At 37.3% G+C, this 23,053-nt stretch overlaps 1 protein-coding gene across 2 annotated transcripts in view; it reads left to right on the top strand.

Moving 5' to 3' along the window:
• ube2f (ubiquitin-conjugating enzyme E2F (putative)) overlaps positions 1 to 23,053 on the top strand; it is a 94,715-nt gene that overhangs the window by 1,419 nt on the left and 70,243 nt on the right. For both annotated transcript variants that reach the window (XM_030125095.1, XM_030125096.1), the window contains exons 2-4: positions 7,243 to 7,414; positions 11,060 to 11,089; positions 19,516 to 19,581. In XM_030125095.1, the coding sequence (XP_029980955.1) occupies positions 7,300 to 7,414; positions 11,060 to 11,089; positions 19,516 to 19,581 (211 nt within the window). In that variant the 5' untranslated portion in view covers positions 7,243 to 7,299. The remainder of the gene's footprint in view (positions 1 to 7,242; positions 7,415 to 11,059; positions 11,090 to 19,515; positions 19,582 to 23,053) is intronic.

The following is a 23,053-nucleotide window of genomic DNA, read 5'->3' as shown; positions in this document are numbered from 1 at the left end:
CTTCCAAAGATGTCATTTTTTGGTTGCTGTGTGGATTTTTTTGGCCGAAAACAGTGGATATGTGTACATGTCGTGTGTTGGTGTAGATGGCAGGGTTTTTCAGAAAGGCTCTATTGACCTGTGGGAAAAACATAATGAAACTATTTAGACTCCAAAGAATCTCACAGCTTGGCAAAATGTGTAAAGGCAACTGATAAAGAGGGAGAACTCATCAAAACAAAAGCAGGTATTTAAATTTCTGTGACTATGTTTACATGCAAAAAACGGTGTTTACCCCCTTATTCTTATAAAGACAAAATTCCTTTTAACATCTTTACATGAGTAATTAAAATGTGTATTTCTTTAACATTGTACCATTTTCATTCCTCCAAAGAACGCCTTGATAAGATTGGCTTTTGGATATTTGCTCATATCCATGATTTTCTCTGTCATGTTTTGAGGTAGGTGTGTTTCTCCTTCAGAGCTGAATTGTCAACTCTTGTGGAGTAGAGGTGCATGATGTATCCTGTTGCAGTTTTGATTTAAGTTTTCTTGTTTGGATATTAATGAAAAAGGCAGATGACAATAAAATAATGTAAAAAAAAAAAAAACAACCAACCAAACAAAAACTACTTAGCTGAGTGTCAGCAAATCCAAAATATCCCCATACAGCTGAGACTGTTAATATATCAATATATTTTTCCCATTTCTGCACTTTGATCACGCTTAATCCTACTAAATCTGGAATTTTGAATCAACCTATTGCATTTACATAATTACACACACTGATATGGTTACCACTATGATTCTGATTCGATTAATTGCGTGGTCTGATTTTAGAGCAGGCATCTCTACCAGGGAGGATCTTTGACTGTAAACCAAGTCTGGATTTCATCGCAAATTAGACAGATGCACTGTTTCATGTCTAAAGAGTGCTCAAAAATTGGTAATAATGGCCTTGCATCCTGTATGTCTTAGTCAGAAAATGCTTTTTCTTTTTCTGACAGAACATGCTGTATACCTAAAACCTGTCAAATTCAGAATATTGTCATATTTTGTAATAGGGCTGGATTATCTTGCAGTGTTAGATCATGATTGATCTTAAGATTGCTACTTTTCAGAGGGATCAAACAGATCATGCCATTGAAGTAATGAATCCCAGGGTCTTTTTTGGTAGGTCAATTGAGAACCAGTTCTCATGTACAATGACGACCTGGCCTCATCAAAACTCTCAGACTCAGGGAACATTCATTTCAGATGGTCCTGTTGAAACAGGTCACACTAACTTACAGAAATAATGTAATGCTTTGTTTTCCTGTTGAGTGAATAATGATAAAAATTACAGTCAGTCTGTCAACTGCAGGTCTGTCTTCTGAGCTCAATATGCAGTGAGTCACAGATGTTTTATGAGTTACATTAGAATGTAGAAATGATTGTGATTCATAATAAAAGTCCAGTGGGACAAATTAGGCCACAGTTTATGTAGTGAATGGAAACTGTTCAGCTGCATGTAGAGGAAAATGTGGACAAGTATTTATTTTATGTAAATATTGTCATTATGTACTAATGTTAGTCTAAAATAATTTTTAAAAAATGCAAAGTTTCTAGTCTGAGCACAACAAGCAACAAAAAGCCATCCCACACAAACCTGCAAAAACTAGAGAACAACTGGTTATAGTTTGGGTGGAATTCACCTGCCTTATAGAAGACATGAGAAAATTATGATTCAGATCATGCATCATTATGCTCCCTCAACAAATCATCACGGGATGCTTTGTCCGTATCAGCCAGTCCTAATAATGTCCACCATTATTTTTTTCATATAAACCTCCTCAAGACATCCTTGGAGACAGTCGGCTGAACATGATAATAATAATAATAATAATAATAATAATAATAATAATAATAATAACAACAATGGATTAGCTAGATTTATACAGCGCTTTTCTATGAATACATACTCACATACTCAAAGCGCATACAGTAGATCCATTATTCATTCACTCACACATTCACACTCTGGTGGTGGTAAACTACAGGGTGTCCCAAAAAAATTTATACACACTTTCTATTAGAGCCCGATCAATATGGGATTTTTGGGGCCGATGCCGGTACTGATATTGGGGGTAAAAAAAAAAAGCTGACTTCTGATATATCAGCTGATATGTCAGGTCAGCCGATAACCGATATATTGGCCGATATATGAAATAAGAGCATTGATATACACAGGATATGTACTGTACATGAACATAAATTCTTATAATACCCAAAATATGATTCAACACAAAGAAGCAGAAGACTACTAAAATTAAATAAGGAACTTTAATTAGTAACACTGTCAACATAAGGACTGTAAACCCACTGATAGATAAGAAAAGGCAAACTGTAAACAATGATAAATAAGAAAAGCAAACTGTAAACACAATGATATAAGAAAAATTGTATTGTTCTTTGCTTTGCTGGTGCTGGAGCCCTGGCTAACTTGCGCACTGCAGATGTTGCATATAGTGCCTGTGTAGTCTTTTGTGAAGTGGCTCCACACCTTACTCTTCCCCTCTGCCTGTGAAATGAAAATATATACATTTAATGCGTTTTGGTTATTAGCATAGAATTTGATTCTATAGTTGGCCATTTTAAAATAAAAACAAGTGGCTGCATTTAGCTGAAAGTGATAATACATAGGCTAATGTGAGGTGTTTTTAAACTAATACATTATGTGTTTTTAAAAGGCTAATTCACAAAAACATCTTACCAATATCAAGTAGTCATATTTACTCGCTAATGAAAAGTTCCATCTGCAGCCACTGGGTATTTGCAAACAGCTCAAAAATAAATCCTGAAGCAAACATTAAAAAGTGGGAAAAAAAAAAAAGTTGTTCACAAACAAAATAAGAAATAATCAAAACATGCATCAATATTATTAGACTTAATACAAGGGACTAAACTACACTGAACAAAAATATAAATGCCCCACTTTTGTTTTTGCTCCCATTTTGCATGAGCTGAACTCAAAGATCTAAAACTTTTTCTGTGTACACACAAGGTTTATTTCTCTCAAATATTGTTCACAAATCTGTCTAAATTTGTGTTAGTGAACACTTCTTCTTTGCTGAGATAATCCATCCACCTCACAGGTGTGGCATATCAAGATGCTGATTAGACAGCATGATTTTTGCACAGGTGTGCCTTAGGCTGGCCACAATAAAAGGTCACTCCAAAATGTGCAGTTTTATCACACAGCACAACACCACAGATGTCACAAGTTTTGAGGGAATATGCAATTGGCATGCTGACTTCAGGAATCTCCACCAGAGCTTTTGCCTGTGAATTGAATGTTCATTTCTCTACCATAAGCCATCTTCAAAGCTGTTTCAGAGAATTCATGAAGAAGACTGTGCGAGGAAAATGGTGGTCACACCAAATACTGACTGGTTTTCTGACCCCCCTGGACCACCTAATACAGTAAAAGTGCACATTTTAGAGTGGCCTTTTATTGTGGCCAGCCTAAGTCACACATGTGCAATAATCATGCAATCGGCATCTTGATATGCCACACTTGTGAGGTGGATGGATTATCTCAGCAAAGGACAAAGGAGAAGTGCTCACTAACACAGATTTAGACAAATTTATGAACAATATTTGAGAGAAATAGGCCTTTTGTGTACATAGAAAAAGTTTTAGATCTTTGAGTTCAGCTCATGAAAAATGGGAGCAAAAACAAAAGTGGGGCATTTATATTTTTGTTCAGTGTACATTTTATGTAACAATGTAGCTGCTTTCAAAACATGCCAAACATAAAATTACAACTAAATACATTACTTGGAACCTTTTCAAAATTATTTTAATGAGGACTTGTGAATTTATGAGCCCCGGTAAATCCTGCATGACAGTATGAAGTGACGTGGAACGCTGTAGAGAAGTCTTATATTAATGTTGGACATGGGAGTTAACAGTTGCATATATCTTTATTTCACAAAGATGCAACTTGCATAACTTTAAAACGCTGTATAATGGTCTTATATTAGATAATGGTGGACATGTTAATTAACAGTTGCATCTTTGTTTATCTCACAAAGATAATTTACACAACTTTAAAACACTGTATAATAATCTGATATTAGATAATGGTGGACATGTTGATTAACAGTTGCATCTTTGTGTATTTCACAAAGATAATTTACACAACTTTAAAATGCTGTATAATTGTTTGATATTAGATAATGATGGACATGAGAATTAACAGTTGTGTATGTCTTTGTTTATTTTACAGAGATGCAACTTACACGATGTTAAAACGCTGTCATACGCTCTCTAAAACTTGCGTGAAAAATTACTAGAATGTTCTCTTTGGCGTACCCTGACAGCGTGTTTCTGCAAAGACGTTTTTCTCATGGGGCACTAAAGTGTAGTGTTATATTGTTTTACAAAGTCACAGCTTACCATGGAGTCAAATAAATGCAGTTTCTTTCACCATTTCTCTCATCGTCTTCTCTGTTGCAGCCGAGTGAGTGCGAAACGTGTTGGTGTACTTCGCTGGTCTGTGTGAGGGGGAAGGGCCAGGTATTCGGGCAGTGTGCAGCACACAGACACAGGAACGGAGCAACAGAATCGCTGCGCAGCAAAAATCTTAAATTAATATATCAGTTACTTATTGACCGATGTTGATTAATCGGTGATAAGGTATAATCGGCCCGATTAATCAGTTGGGCTCTACTTTCAATAATTGTAAAGTAGGTGTTTATTAAAATTCGTTTCATTTTCAAAATGTAATAGAATTTACAAACATCATTTTATTGTTTTGTCACCGCCTGTTGTCAATCTGACGTCCGTTCTGGTCCAGACACTGCTGACAACGCGGAGCAATGTAATCGCACAGAGTAAAATTACTCTGAAATTTTCTCTGCACTTCTGCCTTTTCATACTTCCAGTAGCATTTTAGAATGAATTTTCTTTCTTCAAAGTTTAGTCTGGCTGCCTTCATTAATTCCCATGGGTTTAATCTGCAAAGAAAAAACAAACAATTGAGTTATTAGCTGCTGAAATGTGTATACATTTTTTTTTAGGACACTCTGTACATATGTAGCCAATTTTTCTTTTTTTTGCATTTCACCAGATCACTGTCAATTATCTTACAGGATAAAAAAAAAAATCACCCTTTAAAATATGATTCACTGTTTATCATGATAGTTACTGATATCAACTGATATGAAACTGTTTCTCATTAGAACTTTAGCTGCATCCACCAGTTTCTGCATTGCCTGAGCATTGCTCCTCTCTCCTGCCTCAGCCACTCTGCCACCTCACCTTCATTTGGGATTGGTCATTCAGGCAGACATTTGTGATATTGCACATATTTGCATTGTGCTGACTGTGAAAATGCATTGAATCAGTCAGCCCTGGCAAAAGCTTGGAAAAAAAATAAATAAATAAAAATAAAAAAAAAAAAAAAATATATATATATATATATATATATATATATATATATATATATATATATATAAATGATCATCATTGAAAGCAGCACAAAGATGAGAAACATTCTAGAAGTAGAAGTAAGAAGAGTAAAGACAAGAGCCCTGTCAAGCCGACTGTTGGAAGTTGAAAAGATAAAGTGTGATGTTTTTCCTGTGTGACTTCAACAGTAGTGTACTGTAGATGGGGTTTTAGCTGCAGTGTTGGAGCAGTTCTCTGGTGTGTCTTCATTACTTCTCCGATATATTGAGTCTAGGGATGTCATGAGAACCGACGCTCATGATACCATTCGATACTATGATGAAGAAAACCCCTATCTCAATCCTACCTATAATGCTATCAAGTGCTGTTCTACCCAAGCCTTTTTTTACCTCCTTGGAGTTTAACCGTCATGCCCTCCTCAAATTTACTATACTCTAGTGACCTTCGTGGACAACACACACAAAACTACTTTAAAATAATCATATGTCAACATTTTTTGTTGCTTTTTTAAAAAAAATAAATCTCTTAAGCAACTTCAGTGCTGCTCAAAACTGCCAAACATTCAACAGTTTTCAGGATTTTAACCCTTTAAAAAACAGTTTGATCATTTGAATTCTAAGCGATTTATTACAAAAAACCCCATAAAAAAACAGAATATTTTCCATAAAATAAATAGTAGGTGGATGAAACATTAGTGGTGATTAGAGCCTTGGATATGTCAAAGATTATCAACAAAATTGATTTGATTGCATTAGTATTTTTTCTGTAGTGTCAGATACACCCTTTGGTCACCAATGTGGACAAAAATGTACACGCATGGGGGGGTTGTTCATCTCTCTCTCTCTCTCTCTCTCTCTCTCTCACACTCACTCTCTCTCTCTCTCTCTCTCTCTCTCTCTCTCTCTCTCTCTCTTTCTCTCTCTCCCTCTCCCTCCTTGGTACACCAATGTGCCAATGTATGGCACATTGGTGCCATCTATATATGGCACAATATTTTAACCTGCTATGGGAAATTTATACATGATACTCTACATATTTTTCTGTCTCTGCTCCTATGCAGACCTGTGATTTGCTGGATGTAGGCCCACCAATGACCCATTCATCATGACCTGACCTGAAGAAAAATTTTCAGGCTTGAGAATTTTTTTTTTTGCAATCACCCCTGCAACTATAAAATCAAATCCAATGATTTTCAGTGCAGTCTTCATTAAGTTGTTTAAAGTCCTCTGGTGTCCATGAGTAAACTCTGCTTTTGGATTTTAAGGGCGTTGGAGGATATGCCATCAACATGCCATCATAATTTACCCATAGTGCATGGTGGTACAGTCAAACTTGTTCTACTAAGCTTATGTGTGTTTTTAAAGGCCTGTTGATGGGTATAATTTATAGTATTTTACAAAACATTACTCTAGCACAGGTTGCTAAGCTAATGAGTTTATTTCAGCCCTGTATCTGTCCACATGAAAGTGTTCAGGTTTAGTCCACATTAACTCAAGAGTCTGTGAACTGAGTCCCCTCCATTTACTGCAGTTTGAATGTAAATCAGAAGTCAACCTGTGGCACCACGTGTCCGTCCACAGTGGGGACTCTAATGGCTCTGGGCTCCTTAAACTGTTGTTCAGAACTTTTAGTGTTCCACTATAATGAACTGGCATCAGAGTAGCAGCTGCTTTATTGCTGCACAGAACAGACTTTTACCTCTTTACTGCCTGTATGTCACCAATGACCTCTGGGCATTTGGGTCCTTTTTCCTTTTTTTTTACCAAATGACATGTGATAATGGTCTTTTTTTCTGTGTTTAACTCTCAGGCATTTGAGCAGCAGTGCATTGGGGGCCAGACCAAGGCAGATCACAGCAACCAAGCCATGCTTACATTGGCCAGTAAGCTGAAGAGGGACGATGGAGGAAAGACAGGCCGTGCCTCCGGAGCCTCCGACTCCACCCACAGGGTCTCCATCAGGGACCGCCTACTTACCAAAGGTACCCACATCTCCCCACCTGTACACACTGTCTACACACTGTAACACACTGATGGATGAAACATGACTAAAGCCAAAATAATGATCCAGATTAGTTTTTATTGATTATTGAGACACGCACACCTCTGAAGTCTCTTTTTCTTTTTTCATCTGTTTTTATTGTCTCAGTCTCTAGATCTACGTACGTAATTGTATAACCTTTAAAAGCTTCAGTTTAAACGTCCAGTATGTCTCTGGAGCCATTTTGGATTCCGGCACGATGAATAATAGGAGTGTAATGGTGTAGGATTCACAGTTCTGTACACAGTATGATCATGACAAATATGACAAATGCGTCAGACTGACAGTCACAGGATAGCTGTTTGCACAAATGTAGGAACACTCCAATGGAGCAGGTGGTGGTACATCTGCATTTTTACTATTTTGTATTATGACTTGTGACCCAAACTCAAAGGTATATACCAAACGTGGATGTCTGTGTACCGTGGCTCCCCAAATAAATAGAGTATGGTGTAAAAGTCCAAGACTTCCGTAAGTATTATTTGGTCCTCCAGTGTGTCCTTGGTCTGTCCTGGGGTGGACGGGCCTGAAATTTGGTGTCCAGGAGGCATCCTGACCAGATGCCTGAACCACCTTAGAGGCTCTACTGTAACACTAATGCCGCTGTCAAATGGGCAGTCAGATTAAATGGCATTTCAACCCCCACTGGGTGAGGTCCAAGTGAAGTTGTCCACTTCATAAGTAGTCTATGGAAAAATCAGACCCCAGCCCTCAAAGTAGAATGGTTAGCTCAAAACAGATTCAAACACAAACTGCACTTCAGCCTCAAGTGCACATAAATATTACATAATGAACGCCAGCTTTAATTGCTCACACAAATGCAACAACATGACTTGGTGTTTTCAACTGTGAACCCCAGGATCATTCACACTTGTCAAACAGTCCTTCCATCATATATGTTCATGGGGTATGGGGGGGTGCACTCCATAACCACTGAAAACTGAAAATGAAACACTTAACACGCTTCGAACATCTGATCCGGGTTCTGTGCCTCTGTTGTACTCTATGTTGTCATGTGGATTGATTGAGAAAGGCTCATTCCAACGCAGTAGATGTCAGTAGCAGTACTTTGTTACAGTCAGACTAATGACAACGACAATAAAGCACATTTTCAAAAGAACAGTTATGGTATTAAGTACTCATATCGGTACTTGGTATCAGCAAGTACTCAAATGTAAGTACTTGTACTTGTACTCAGTCTGGAAAAAAGTGGTATCAGTGCATCCCTAAATAATAATAATAATAATAATAATAATAATAATAATAATAACAATAATAATAATAATAATAACAATAATAATCGCAGTCATAATAAAATACTATCACCCAATCAATATGAACCACAGACTCTAAGCTCTGCAGAAACCATGGGAAAACCCAAGACATTCATTCACCTTTTGAACTGCTTTATCATCATGTGGGTCGAGCCTATCTCAACTATGTTTCAGGCAAAGGTGGAGTTCACCCTGGACGTATCCCCAGTTCTTCGCAGGACGACATATAGAGATGGACAACCAATTACTCTCACATTCACACATGTTGAATCTTGATTAACCAATTAACCTATTAGGGCATGTCTTTGGACGGTGGATGGAAGCCACACAAACATGGGAAGAACATGCAAACTCCAGACAGAAAGGTGCCCCTGCCCCCCCATTATGTGTTATACATAATGGAGACAAACCTGTATCACTTAAAGAACTGCATGAACATGTGTATGTGTAGAACCCTGGAAGATGAGTTGAGTTAGTTCTCAGTTTATTCTCATTAATAGTATCTTGGCCGCTGAACCTTCTACTAATCTGGGGCTTGTTTCTGGGCTTGCTCGTTAATGTGTTAACTCAAAACATTATGAAAAAAGTGTGAAAAATGAAAATTTAACGCATTTCGTATTATCTTGTTTGTGGGCTAGGTGGTGAAAAGTGTGCACTCATTAAGTGCCTTTTAGTTCCCTGTTAAAGGGCTGATTTTAACGCAGACATCAGGGGATCTGCATTAGAATGAGGATATATTCTTGTAGCTTTATTTCACTTTATTTCTGTAATGTATTTCCTTTGATATTTTATTTATATTTGAAAAAAAAGATTTCTAACACAATTTTGATAATATCTTTGATAATATCAGATTTTTCCCCTTGCTGACAAACCCCCCGAATTTATCATGTAATTGATCCACTCACGGAATTTTATTCTCTGTGTCGATCTACGGCCAGATATAGATTACTTTAGGACATAGTACAAGAACTAGAGTCCTTATGATGTGAGTGTTGACAATACTGGGCACGCCCTTCCATGTGCAGAAAAGGTAAGTTATACTAAAAAAAATTTATGTGAATATAATAATTGTTAATTTTAACCATAATGCTGACAGATTCATTAATTTTGGGGAGAGATATTTTAAAATGCTGCAAACTTTAGAGAAATACATTAAATTATTTCAATTTACTTTCCGATGTGTTTAGCATTGCGCTATTATTCATCAGGAGGACTTTACTGAGTTCTTGCTGATAGAGCACAGCACGTCAGCTGTTCATTTGTATGCATTTGTATGCAGGTTTCAAGATTCCTAACTGTAAACTGCCAACAGTACATTGTGTGGCCATCCCATGAATGATGTGGGGAGATGGCAGTGGGTTTCCATGGGAACAACAGGATTCCAATGGTTCCAACAGTAGAAATTTCAAATGTAACGATTACTGGTTTAATGATAAACCATGGTAAAATTCTTGACGGTTAGTATTACTACTTCAAATTGTAATATCATTAAAACTGTGTTTAATTAACACACTTGGAAAAAATCACGGTGATACTGGTCATTTCCTGGAGAAGCAGCAGCACTCCAGGCACACACGTGCAGTACATGGCAGAAGGTACCCGCACTGACGGTGCTCTGGAGTCCCGTCCCCCCCGTCCCCCCCCACACACACACACACACTAAAAGTTTTAATGTGGATAATGTTTCTGCCACAATACTTTGCTTAAAATGGTACTGTTACCTTTATATGCACATTTGATTTCTAGATAAGGTACATGAAACAGTGAAAGTGTTCTTTCTGTACCAGTTCTTAAATCTGTACGACGAGATCTAGTCTTGAGCACTGAATGTAAAGAAAAGTATTCTTGGTTCTTATCTACAATTTGCATAAAGTGCAGTTACCTCTTATGGCCATAAGGTGCCATCTTTAATGCACATTTGTATTTTTGATGTTTACATGTTAATATTTTAATGTTTCTGCCAACAGAAAGTACATTGTGTGTGTTATTTTATTTGTTTTTTCCAAAATAAAACTCTGGGCAAGTTAGCCCAGAAACACTGCCCTGGGTGGCTCGAGGACATCAGAGGTGTTAATCTGTTATCTGATATAAATGAGTAGTGAAAAGTGCATCATCACTGAGATGTAATGTAGGTCCAACTTGACTTCATCCAGAGGTAACACTGTCTTTTTTGCCTGCTTCTTTGTTTGGTGTAGAGGATAATTCAGTTTTCAAGATGACGGGTTTTGGTCAGTCCTGTGAATCAGTGCTTCAGTTTAAATGTGTTTGTGTGTAAATCTCTTCACTTATTCACCGTTTTCTTCTCTCAACAGAAGTTGCAGAACTTGAAGCCAATCTCCCTAGTAAGTACCAAATCTGCACACATCTATAGTCATCACACACTGTTGAGTCACAGTCACAGCACAATGTTTACATGAGCATTTGAGCCACAACAACCCATTTACATCAAACAATTGCTATATATACTAATACAGTTTTTGTAACACTTATCTATTAATTTTCCAGTTGAAGAGGAAACCAGGTCTTCATTTAGTGTAGCTTGTGTCTTGTTTCTGCAAGAGAACCAAAAAAAGCAAGTTGTCAAAATTTGCCAAAAACTTCATTAGCTTTAAGCAGTAGTTAATTGATTTGGAGAGTTGTGGGTATAAAGGACAATATTTATCTAATAACATGACAAAAACATAAAAATAAAAAACATTATACTCACGAGAGACATTCATTATTTCTATACAAAATCCACTCTCTTTTCTTTGCACAGGAAAACTTTAATGTCTCATGGAGGTGATCTGTGTATTTCAGTTCCATCAATAATTACTTTTTTATGGCCATGGAGGCCAAGGCTGTGAGTCTCCTCTCTCCAGTCGTATTCCTTGCATAGGTTTTTTTTCTCTTGAGGGCAGAGAATGTCCGCTCAACAAGCTAGGTAGCATCAGGGTTGGCCGACCTCTCCTCACGATGTGCAGCATTTCTGGAAAAGTCCACCTTGAAAATGGATTTTTAAGTATGTTCGAGACTAATCATTTTCTTTTCCTCCGTCAGCCATTGTGGAAGTAAAAAAATTGTACCTCAAATGTATTAATAGTTCAGTTCAGTTAAGTTCAAATGAGCTTTGTTGGCATGAATTAAACTGAATATTGACAAAGCTATATCAAATAATAGTTTTGCTCTTACCATCCAATCAGAGGAAGGGAAAATACTGACAATATTGTGGGCCAGCTAATTGTGACACTGAAATCTGATTGGTTAGAGATACCCTCGATGATATACAGTTTAAGTTACATCAGCCAGCATTACTGATTCTGATTCTGAAGGCCCTGGGCAGCTTAAATTTACTGTGGCAGCACATAGACTGAAATCTGATCGGACAAAATGTCTTACATTCACATACTGGAAGCAGTACAGCCGAGAGAAATGCTATGAAATGAAGAGAATAGTCTATTGGGAATAAATTAATACAGTTTCACAGAACAAACATTATATTTTAGGTTGTAAATATAAGTTAGTGTTTCTGATTGTGTTTTGGCCATCAGAGAAAGCCTTGCTGGCCCTGATGGCCCACCACTGGTATTAACATGTAATGGTTGTTAAAACATTTTTTTTTGCCCTAAATGTGCAGAGATCCCACAGTCATGAAATACCTGTTAATTGTCATATTCAGTCCTGGAACTGTAATAAAATTAAGTAAAATCATCAATCAAGGGTTGGAACAGTTATGGAATGTCATATTTAGGATTACAAACTCCTTACCTTTTTAAAGCAGCACAATGGAACTTTTGCTTGCAGGGTCCCCCGAAAGTCAAGAAACTGTATGTCTGTAACAACTATTGCAAAAATCTGTATCTTGGTAATACTTGTGCATTTGTTGACAAGCCATAAATGCCAGCAAACTTCTGGAGGCAAGACAGTTAATGTCAGTTTAACCATTGCTTCAGGCCAGGTAAAGTAGCCTTACAGCATTTTATGTTTTTTAAAAATATCATAAACGAAAATAAACTACAAATGAACAGATCTGTATTACAACGGCATACTAGGGCCACATAGGAAAAATAACACTTGACAGTACAAGAATAAAGCCATAATATTATGAGAATAACGTCGTAATTTAAAAACTCAGTCCGTTCCTCTTCCGTGTAAGAGGCAATTTGCTTCAAATCCAGTCGAGTCTGACAACGAAGCAAACCAAAACATGTGCAAACTTGCTTCGAAGTCCTTAGACTAATGGTAATGTGTCGATGGTGGGCTAATAGGCTCAGTATTTTGCCATGCGTAAACCCCAAATGAAAGTATAACCTCACAAAATATTCCAAATTCTCCATTATGGGATGAGTGGGTCCGACTTTACTCTTTTAATATTATGGCTTTATTCTCGAAATATGATGACATTATTCTCATAATATTACAACTTCATTCTCATAAAATTATGACTCTTTTTGTATTCAACTTTATTCTCATAAAGTTATGGGTTTTATCTTGATATTTTTTGACTTTATTCTTGTAGTGATAAGTGTTTTTATTTTCTTATGTGGCCCTAATACACTGTCATACTAAATAACAGCCTATAACCGATTGCTCATTGTGGGAACATAGCTTTACTGTAATACAACGCTGTTTGCATGGTCATCATATTCATATTATAATACAAAGAATCGAAGATGGATTTATAATTTTGTAAATTCATTTTACATTAGCCTGAAATATAGTAAGCTTTACTCCAACAGTAACACCACCAGGTCTCCATCTTTGAGGCATTCCTCCTCCTCTTTCAGCTCACGTCAGCAAGAGAAAGCTGCGCCCGTATTCATCCTAGTCTGGCTTCTTATTTTTATTACTCTCACGCTTTCTTTTCTTTGTCTCTTTGGGCAACACCCTCACCCTCTTTGTTTTTCTTGCTGCTTCAGCCATGACTGTTAGCCCATTTGTAGCTTTCTGTCACTCGTAACTTTTTTTACCTGCCTCATCTTCTGAAGGTGGAAGGGGGATGTGATGTATGCTGCTAAGCAGTCAAATTTTGTAGTTCTTTTTGTGTAGGGGTTCGTACCTGAAACCAGAAGTTGCATAGTGCCAGTGCAGGTGATACAGATGCTCTGAAGTGATGACAAAAATGTAATTGAACCTATTGTGTGTTGTACCACCAAAATGACCTTGAAAATATAGTTTGAAGGCTGAAGAAGTCCATTCTGTTGCTTTAATAATCTGCATTTTAAGATCAAAATAGGCCAGGTTTTGTGTCTTTAAATCCACAATTGCATCTTTTTTTTCTGTCAGGAAATTTACAAATCAAGAGGTAGAAATGTCGGATTTAGAAGAGAGGGATTTCAAGGTTTTCCAGTTTGTGGAGGTTAATGTGCTTGGATGGCTTTTTATTGACATTTTCTAACTGGAAATACTGTTCAAATGCATATTTTTTTCATACAAGAATAAACTACTGCTCACGTCTGTTCGTGTGCTTTTATTGGTCTATTAATTCTTAAAAAGTAATGGAAAAGTGAAATTCAGGTTGTAAAAATGCACAGAAACCCTGAATATGGGATAGCTGTTTTTATAACATTTTTCTCTATGGAGCTCCCCATACAGTTTTGAAATACATATTCACTATTATAAAACCCACACTGAACCCTCCCACTCTGACCATGTGCATTTGTTTTCAATGAAGCCAGTGATGAAAAGGCAAAAAATGGTGATCAAAGGCGCTACTGGAGCGGAGCAGAGTGGGAAACTTTAGCCAGACATTGAAGTTTCAGATATTTGTTTTCACTTCTCGAATGAAGTTGGAGAACAGGGGGCTGCGGCAGGGGGACGTGCTGACAGGAACACCCTGGCCATCCAGATGGACGGGTCACATTGACATGCTGGTTGTGGGTGCAGAGACACCGTGCCGTTTCTCACAAGACACGAGATCTAGGCCACTAGGTTGGTGACAGAGAAGTTGCAAGTGGCATATTTGGCCCTAGAGACCCTAGTGGGAAGGGAGAGGGCTTCCATTTACCCCCTGACAAGCCATTTAACCATCACAATTACTGTGAAGCTGTTTAATTAAGGTAAAAATGTTACATAGTTCCACTTTAAAGACTCTTTTATTGGTTTGTTTATCAGAAGGAAACAAACAACAGTGGCTTTTTCCAAAATATGTATTAGCTTTTATAACTGATCCCAAACTGTACACATATCTCAGTACACTTTTACGATGGAGAAAGTCTTTTCAAACAAAATACTGTCCATAACTCTCTGGAAAAAATGTTTAAATTGGGTAGAATCAGCCAAATGGCAAAGTGTATCTCCAATTAATAACGAGGAATGGATAGGAAAGAAAATAGATGGCGCTCGTAGCCTGTTGATAGAATAGACTTGTGGTTGGATGATGAAACAATGCATTGTGAAACCGTCTCTTATTTAAGACCATAAACAGTGCTATACAGTATGTATACTGTTTTAGTCTCATGAATTACAGCTGATACATATTGTGGAAAAGGTGACTTTCTCAGTAATATCTACTCGTATGACTGAGCATGATTTTTTTCCTTCTGTGATTTAATGATGTCCTGAAGTATATCTGCTGTTTGGTTGTCAGTCGTCTAGTTGTTGTTGAGCATGTGTGCAGAATACATTATGATTAGAGAACTAATGATATTGCTGTCACAGCTGAGGATGCTGAGACCAAAGGAGTAAACGGCATGTCTCACTTTACTGTAGAAAAGCAGAACGCCTGTTAATTAACACATACACTAGTGACGATGCTATCCCACTCTGCATGTGCAACATAAACCATCACCACACCACCCCAGTGAATTATATTAGGTTATTTATAGACCTGCACCTGATTACGTATTCCCATTATTTCTCAGTGGAACAAGTAAGTGTGGTGATATGGACATGTTAAGTATGATGGTTGTAAACAAAAGGAACATTTAGCCCAGGGGTGTCAAACATACAACCTGTGGGCCAAACCGGCCCTCTGAAGGGTCCAATTTTGCCCATGGTATAAGTTAGCAAAGTGCAAAAATGACACTGAAGACATTAACTGTCAAGGGTGTTAAAGTCTTTTTAGTTGCAAACTCCAAATTTTTAACAATATTTTGCAAGTTACTAAATGTTTTGTGTCATTGTAGATCCACTGTGATCTGTAAGTTGTAATGCACATGTGTAAATGATAAACTGAGGTGGAATATTTTTTAAATGGCACTTACTGTTCACAAGAAATGTATGGTTGTTCAATTTCTTCACATTTTTTTGCCAAAAGATACTTTGCAAATTTAAACATTTTCATGGAATTTAACTTTTTTGTACTAAACCAAAGAGAAATATTGTTACCTTAAGTCATTTTTACCTTACCAGCCGACAGGCCGTAAGCTATTGTCGTCATGCAGCGTCCAGTGTTGTCGTCTGTCGTCCGTTACAAAAATTTCAGTCGTCGTCTTCTCCGAAACTACAATTCCGATTGACTTCAAACTTGGTATACAGCTTCTTTATGATGATGTCAACAAAAGTTAGGGAAATTATTTGGATCCGGATCTGATTCTGGATTTGGAGCGACTGAAAAATTTCTCCATTATAAGAGATAGGAAGTGGATTGATACAATCAGTCAGTAAGTATCAATGACTTTGAAAAATTTCCCCATTATAAGAGATAGGAAGTGGATCAATGCAGTAACTCAGTAAATATAAATGATATCAAGTTGAAATTTCTACAGTACAGCCATGATGGGGAGATGACCAAAAAATAATGGCCACATGCTGATCAGGATCTTCTTCTGGATCCGGGAACTTACGGAAAATTTAACATGGGCTCTTATGGGGGAAAAATTTCAATCGTCTTTTTCTCCCAAACTCCAGTTCTGATTGACTTCAAACTTGGTATACAGCTTCTTTATGATGATGTCAACACAAGGTATTGAAATTATTTCCATCCAGATCTGATTCTGGATTTGGAGCGACTTTGAAAAATTTCTCCATCATAAGAGATAGGAAGTGGATTGATACAATCAGTCAATAAGTATCAATGATATCAAGTTGGAATTTGAATTTTTTACAGATCTGATTGGAATATGACCAAAACATGGGCTATTTCTGTAATATAATAAATACACATAACTGGGTGATAATAAATGGCATCTGGATACATTTCCCAAAGCTTTTAATTTGGCCGGTAAGCTACAGGGCCATTGGTCCTATTTTTATTCTTATAGACCCTATTGAAAGAGAAATTCAGGTTCTCAGGAAAATTGCCGCTTATCAATTAATCGTTAATTGATCGATAAGGTCAACCAGTTAATGATTAATAGATTAATCGATAATTTGCATTCCTAATCATGATACATATCAGTATCGTCTATGAAAAAAATTATCCTGATATGATTTTTTTCATATCGTCTAGTCCTAGAAATATGCAATTGTGATTAAAAGAAATTTGCAATATTATCATGTGCAATAGCGACAATGGGAAATGTGCAATATGTGTAATAGTGTCAGAGGGTTATGTGTAGTAAAACAGCGTGCAATAGTGGTAGAGGGATATGTGTAATAGCAACAGTGGGATATTTGCAATATAATCATGTGCAAACCTTAATTCATTAATGCTTGGTGGGTTGCTTTGGTCCCCCAGTTTTTGTCTGTGTGCACTATGTGGTGTTGCTTTTTTTTTTTTTTTCTGTATGTTTTAGTTTAGTTATGGTGTTATGCTATTTGTAAGTTTTTTTTTTTTTTTACCTGCCAATGGGACTTGAGATAGAAATTAGCCGTATGGCTATAATCTGTAGTATTTATGTGTAAATGTTCATTAATATGAAATATCCCATTTTAAAAATCAATCAATCAATTAATAATGTCGATATCATATGTCACTAGGCTCAGGAGATTATTTTAACTTTTATTTTGGCTGTGACTGGAGAAATAGCCTAAGTCTCCAGAAACCAGAGAAGACTTGAGGAAAAGCTTACCATAATTTTTTTTTGCGACTCAGCTACATTTTTTAAAAAAGTGCGAAAATTGTGATTCAGATGATGGCTTTACCTCAAAGACATATGATCATTTTGTCAGATCACTCATCCTAATTCTAATGAAATCTTTATATGTAGGACATACAGTGTTATATGTAAATATATTTCTTCTATCTTTGTTGTAATCACTTTGCTTTGTGTGTTTTTGTGTGTGCGTGTTTGTTAGCAAGATAACTCAAAAAGTCATGGACGGATTTTCATGAAATTTTCAGGAAATGTTGATACTGGCACAAGGAAGAAATTATAAAAATTTGGTGGTGATGGATGGGTGGGGGGGGGGGGGGGGGGGGGTCTGTCTTGGCGGAGGTCTGCGCTCTCCGAGTGCTTTTCTTGTTTGATTTTTGTGCAGTATCTCTGGAATGGGTATTTGACACTGATACATTAACATTCTCATGGGCAGACATGCATAAGAGTTTAAAGGGAAACAGAGGAGGGAATATGTGATATGTGGCTGCATTAATGAGCAGTTGTATTTTGTGTATAATTGTTTTTAGCTTTTGTTTTAACTATCTCTTATTCCTGTTTTAATTACCTTCCTTGTTTTTTATCTTTTCCTTTTGTTTAATGTTTTATTCTCTATAATTTTAATGTAATTTTATGCCTCTGTAAAGCACTTTGAATTGCCTTGTGTATGAATGGTGCTATATAAATAAATTTGCCTTGCCTTGGCTAGAACTGAGTCAGGCTGCTCTCTCTTCTGCTTTAGACTCGGAGTGTCCTTGAGGCCTTGGCCGAATCCTACCCTCTGTTTAATTCCTGAAGCACTATTGAGTAGACAAAAGGAACATTTGCTTGTTATTATCACCCTTAACATTAGCATATGTACTGTAGACAAATGCACATGTTTACATGGACACAAATAATTGAATTGAAAGACTGACTAGAATAAAAATGCTTTATTTAAACACAACCATCAAAAGATTCTGATGTGATCATGTTCCTACGGATCAAAATTTTCCTCCAAGTGAAATGGTGGGGTTATGCCAAATGTTGGTGTGATCAATGTGCATGTAAACACTTGTTCTGAAGTTTGGGTAGAAGTTATCCTCACTGCATGTCTGTTACATCAGCCGTACATTGATGTAATGTATTTCCACCTTTTATGGCAGCAAGTGGAAGACAAAAGTCACAAGTGCAAGACGGAGGAGACACTGAAATCTATGGCAGTTAAAGACAAAGAGTCAGCTTTGTCTTTTGGGTGGCTTGTTCCTGTGCAACACAATCTGTGGAGTGTGAGACAAACTTCGATGGTTCAGTGACTTGTAAAGTGTATGGGAGAGTTTGATGGATGAAACCTGTTGCGAGTTACGAGCTGCCTCAAACCAATTCTGTGTCAAAGTCTGAGCTGTAAATGATAGGGCACACAGGTCCAGAGAACAGTGTGAGACAAAAGAAGATTCTGTGAGGAAAAAGAAACAAATCAAAGGTTTTACTGAAACTCTTCCATCATAAGTTTGTTGAGGGTGAGACTTCTCCTTCAGATAGAAGTCCGTGTCTGGGTGCAATGTACTGCAGTACCCGCCTTTGAACAGCAGGGGGGGATGTGGTGCTACAGGGATTCCCAAGGCTCCAGTTTGTGCAGCATACACATTCTGCATTTCACTATGAACACTGACAATATGCCGTTAACTTAGGAAAGGTTACATTAAAAGGCACAAAAGTTATTGTTTGACACTAAAGCAAAGGAAGAATGCGTTCATCCAGCTGATACAGGCTGCAACCCTTTAGTCACAAGAAGTAATGCACTAATACATTTCTCATTCCACTTGTTCCAGGTACATGCAAAGCCAGTTTTCCAGATGAGGACAAGCTGCATCATTTTCAGTTGGCAGTTTCTCCTGGTAAGAGAACAACTCCTGCTGCTTTCACTCATTGAATCCATGTGGAATTGAAGAAAACAATGTAATTTTGACCGGCACTTTAGCAGTTCTAATCTCGTATAAACTGTATTTTCAAATGCTTATGTATTTAAAGCAATTTTTTTTTTTTTCTTCCTTTAAATAGTCTCAGTGCCATATATTTGAAGTCAGACTGGAGCTGAAGTAAATGTCTGAGTGAGATAGAGCAGGAGAATAAATAAATATTTGCAAATATTTGTGATAAAATATGTGATGAAATATTGGTTTTATCAGCCTGGTGCTGTGTGGATGTGCTGCTCTGTCATTGTCCCAGTAAGTCCATGCTGCTTGCTCAGCAGTGTTCCAGTCTCAGTGGGCTACTTGTCCAATACTGTACAAACCAAAGAGACAAGAGCACAGTTCCCCAACTCTCTACAGGCACTATTACTTCATACTTCCTCTTCTCCCACTGTCACATTTATACACTTTATCTGTCCAATGTCACCTTCTCATTTCCTTTATTTATAGTGTCTAGCAGCGTAACTTCATTTTGTCTTTGAAGAAATTCACAAAGTGTGTGGGAGAGTAGCCCAGAGATGGAGCTGTTCATGATTCAAAATGAGCCAGTATCTTGATCATGTTTATTTTAAAAGGATGTGACAGTTACCATGTCAAGAGTGCAGTAACTAGTGGTGTTTACAGTGACTTTATCAATGTTAAGGCAAGCATTTCATATTTGCATTCAGTCTGCTTTGAACAAAAAGAAAACCCAGAGGAAAATGAAAAACAATCTCATCTCAGCTGAAAACAGTGGAAACGACTGCTGTGGTCAGATGAGTCCATTTTCCAGCTTGTTTCAGGAAGAACAGATGCATTTTATGTGTAAAAGATGGAAGAAGACCATCCACGCTGTTATTAGTGAGAGGTTCAAAAGCAACATCTGTGATGGTCTGGGGCTGCAAGCAGTGTCCTTAGCATTGTTGCCCAAAAAAAAACATTAATTGTGAACTCAAGATTGTATAAAATCACTATATCAATTTAAGCAGGTAAATCTAAGCTCTGCTGCTAGTTTGGTTGCTAACAGTGGAACAGCTAAATGCTGCTTATTAATTTTAATAGAACAGAATGTCATAATTGTACAGGTGGCAGACATATGGAAGGTTCCTTTATAATGATCATCCAGCTATACCAATCAATTTTTCCTGGATGGATGGGATTACAATAAACTGTCTCCACTTAATCTGTGACTAAATAAGTCTGTAAAAGCTTGTTGCCTCCTTTCTACATTCTGAAGTCCAAGTCAGCTGTTGTCAGACTTACTAAGTTATACATGTGAAATGGGAGACGATCTAACAGCAACTTCTCTGCTTTCTCAAGGACAACTGCATAATGTTTGTCAGCGTTAAACGGTGTTAAATCTATAATGTAAGACTTTGTTATGTAAGGTTCCTTTGACTTTGCATGCACAGCAGATTGGATGATGGTGATTTCCAGATTGTATGAGCAAATCTCCAGATATTATTATTTACTGAATTGACAAACAAGGGGTGTTTAATCATCAGTACAAGGTCTTGCAGAAAATTAATGTTTTTTAAAAAAATTGCATCTTTATTTGGAATGAACAGGTAAATTCATCAGATCGACATTGGTAAAAAAAAGACAAATGTCATTCCAGTTTTCGTTTTGCGTCCAGAAGATGCACTTCACCAGCCCATAAGGCAAATGAGTCCCAAAATTGAAAAGCCTCAGATCGTGGAACAAAGTTTGTTCATCCTTGTTATGACCATTCTCCGATATCTTAAATTTCACAGTAATTGCACTCAGGTAATCACAATGGATATATATTATCCTCCAAAGGATCATTTGGTTTGCCCAGAATAAACATAGCCAGATGGGGCTCATACACTCACTTAAAAAACACTCTGATACATGTTAATTAAAGATTGAACAACATATATGGTTCTGTGTGCAGAAATCAAGGGGTTGGTAAAATTTGTCCATTTGGATTCTTAATTGATAAGTCAATTTTTCCATCCTGTATATCTCAAGAATAATTCCAATCCAATCCCCTAAGGTGGGCAGAATCGGGCTTAACTATTTCCTTGTAATTGCTTTCTTACTTGCCACCAAGAGTGACTGTAACACCTTTATGTCTCTCTTGCTTTTCAGAAAAGAAACATGACCCTGGTACAGAGTGTTAAAACTGAAGGGTATTTGTGTGTTAAAAACTGTGCTCAATGAAGCCTGGATACCCCTCCAGAAAACCTTCCTCTTAGGACAATCCCAAAGGATATGATAGTGATTGGCAACAGTTGAGCCACGTTTTCCCTAGCATGTCATGTGTGCATCTTTATACTTCTCTTGATATGGTGTCTTGAAAAATCTAACGGTATGCTTCCAACAATGCTCTCTCCAGGCCATACAGCTGGATGTTGTCCACTGAAAGGACCAGATATTTTCCCACGTCTCCTCAGAAATCTCAATTCCTAATTCACTTTCCCATTTACCTTTAAAGTGAAGAGTGTTATTCTTATTGGCATGGGAAAGAGCAGTGTAGAGCTTTGAAATGGAGTTAGAGGGGGTCATGGACATGGCTTTGTTCAGAATGAGGTGAAATTCTGTCCGGAGAGTTTTAAGTCCATACATCGTCCAGGATTTAAAGCTAGAGTTGTGTCTGGAGTGAAGTCTGACTCGTAAACAAACCATCTGAACATTCTTAACATTCTATATATTCCACAAGAATTAATCACCTTCTGCCAAACTTGGAGAGTATGGGTCAACCAAGGGTTCCCCATCTTTACTAACTTATGCATTAAGCCCTTATCCCCTATTACAGTTTGGATGGGGAATTGATTTGCTGAAAAAATTCATTCAACTCTGAATGGAAATAAATGTTGTGATGTTGTAAAAGCTTATTGAAGCGAATGCACAGTCTCTGAAACCAGGAGAGTAGAACCAGACCGTGTAGCATCTGAAATCCGGACAGTGCAACCAGACCCAGAACCAGCAATATCTGAAACCAAGGGAGTAGAACCAGAACAAACAGCATCTGACACCAAGAGAGTGGAATCATAATGGGCAGCAACTGAAACCAAGAGTAGAATGAGACCCAGAACCAGCAGCATCTGAAATCAGGTGATCTGCAGCGCCAATGGAAAAATGAAACCCACTCAATGAGATCAAAGACGTAGAAATGTCTGTTAGTCTGTTTTTTTATTTGAATTCCACGCAGATTCTCGCTGCAGCAGTGGAGCTCTGCATTGATTAAGAAGTCTGCATCACAATGCATCTTAGAATTGAGAGATTTCCACACCTCCATGACATACAACAGACAAGGTAATTGATGACATTGACTGATTGATCAGTTGTCTTTCACTTGCAAACTCTAGTTTTAATAATGGCCTTTAAACTCCTTTATCTTTTTGAGGGAATGCAGTGGCCCGATAAAATAATGGCTCTGGAGCTTCTGTGTGTA

This window comes from Sphaeramia orbicularis, chromosome 21 (assembly GCF_902148855.1).
Source record: "Sphaeramia orbicularis chromosome 21, fSphaOr1.1, whole genome shotgun sequence".
Lineage (NCBI taxonomy): Eukaryota > Metazoa > Chordata > Actinopteri > Kurtiformes > Apogonidae > Sphaeramia > Sphaeramia orbicularis.
This window is presented reverse-complemented; position numbering and strand designations above follow the sequence as displayed.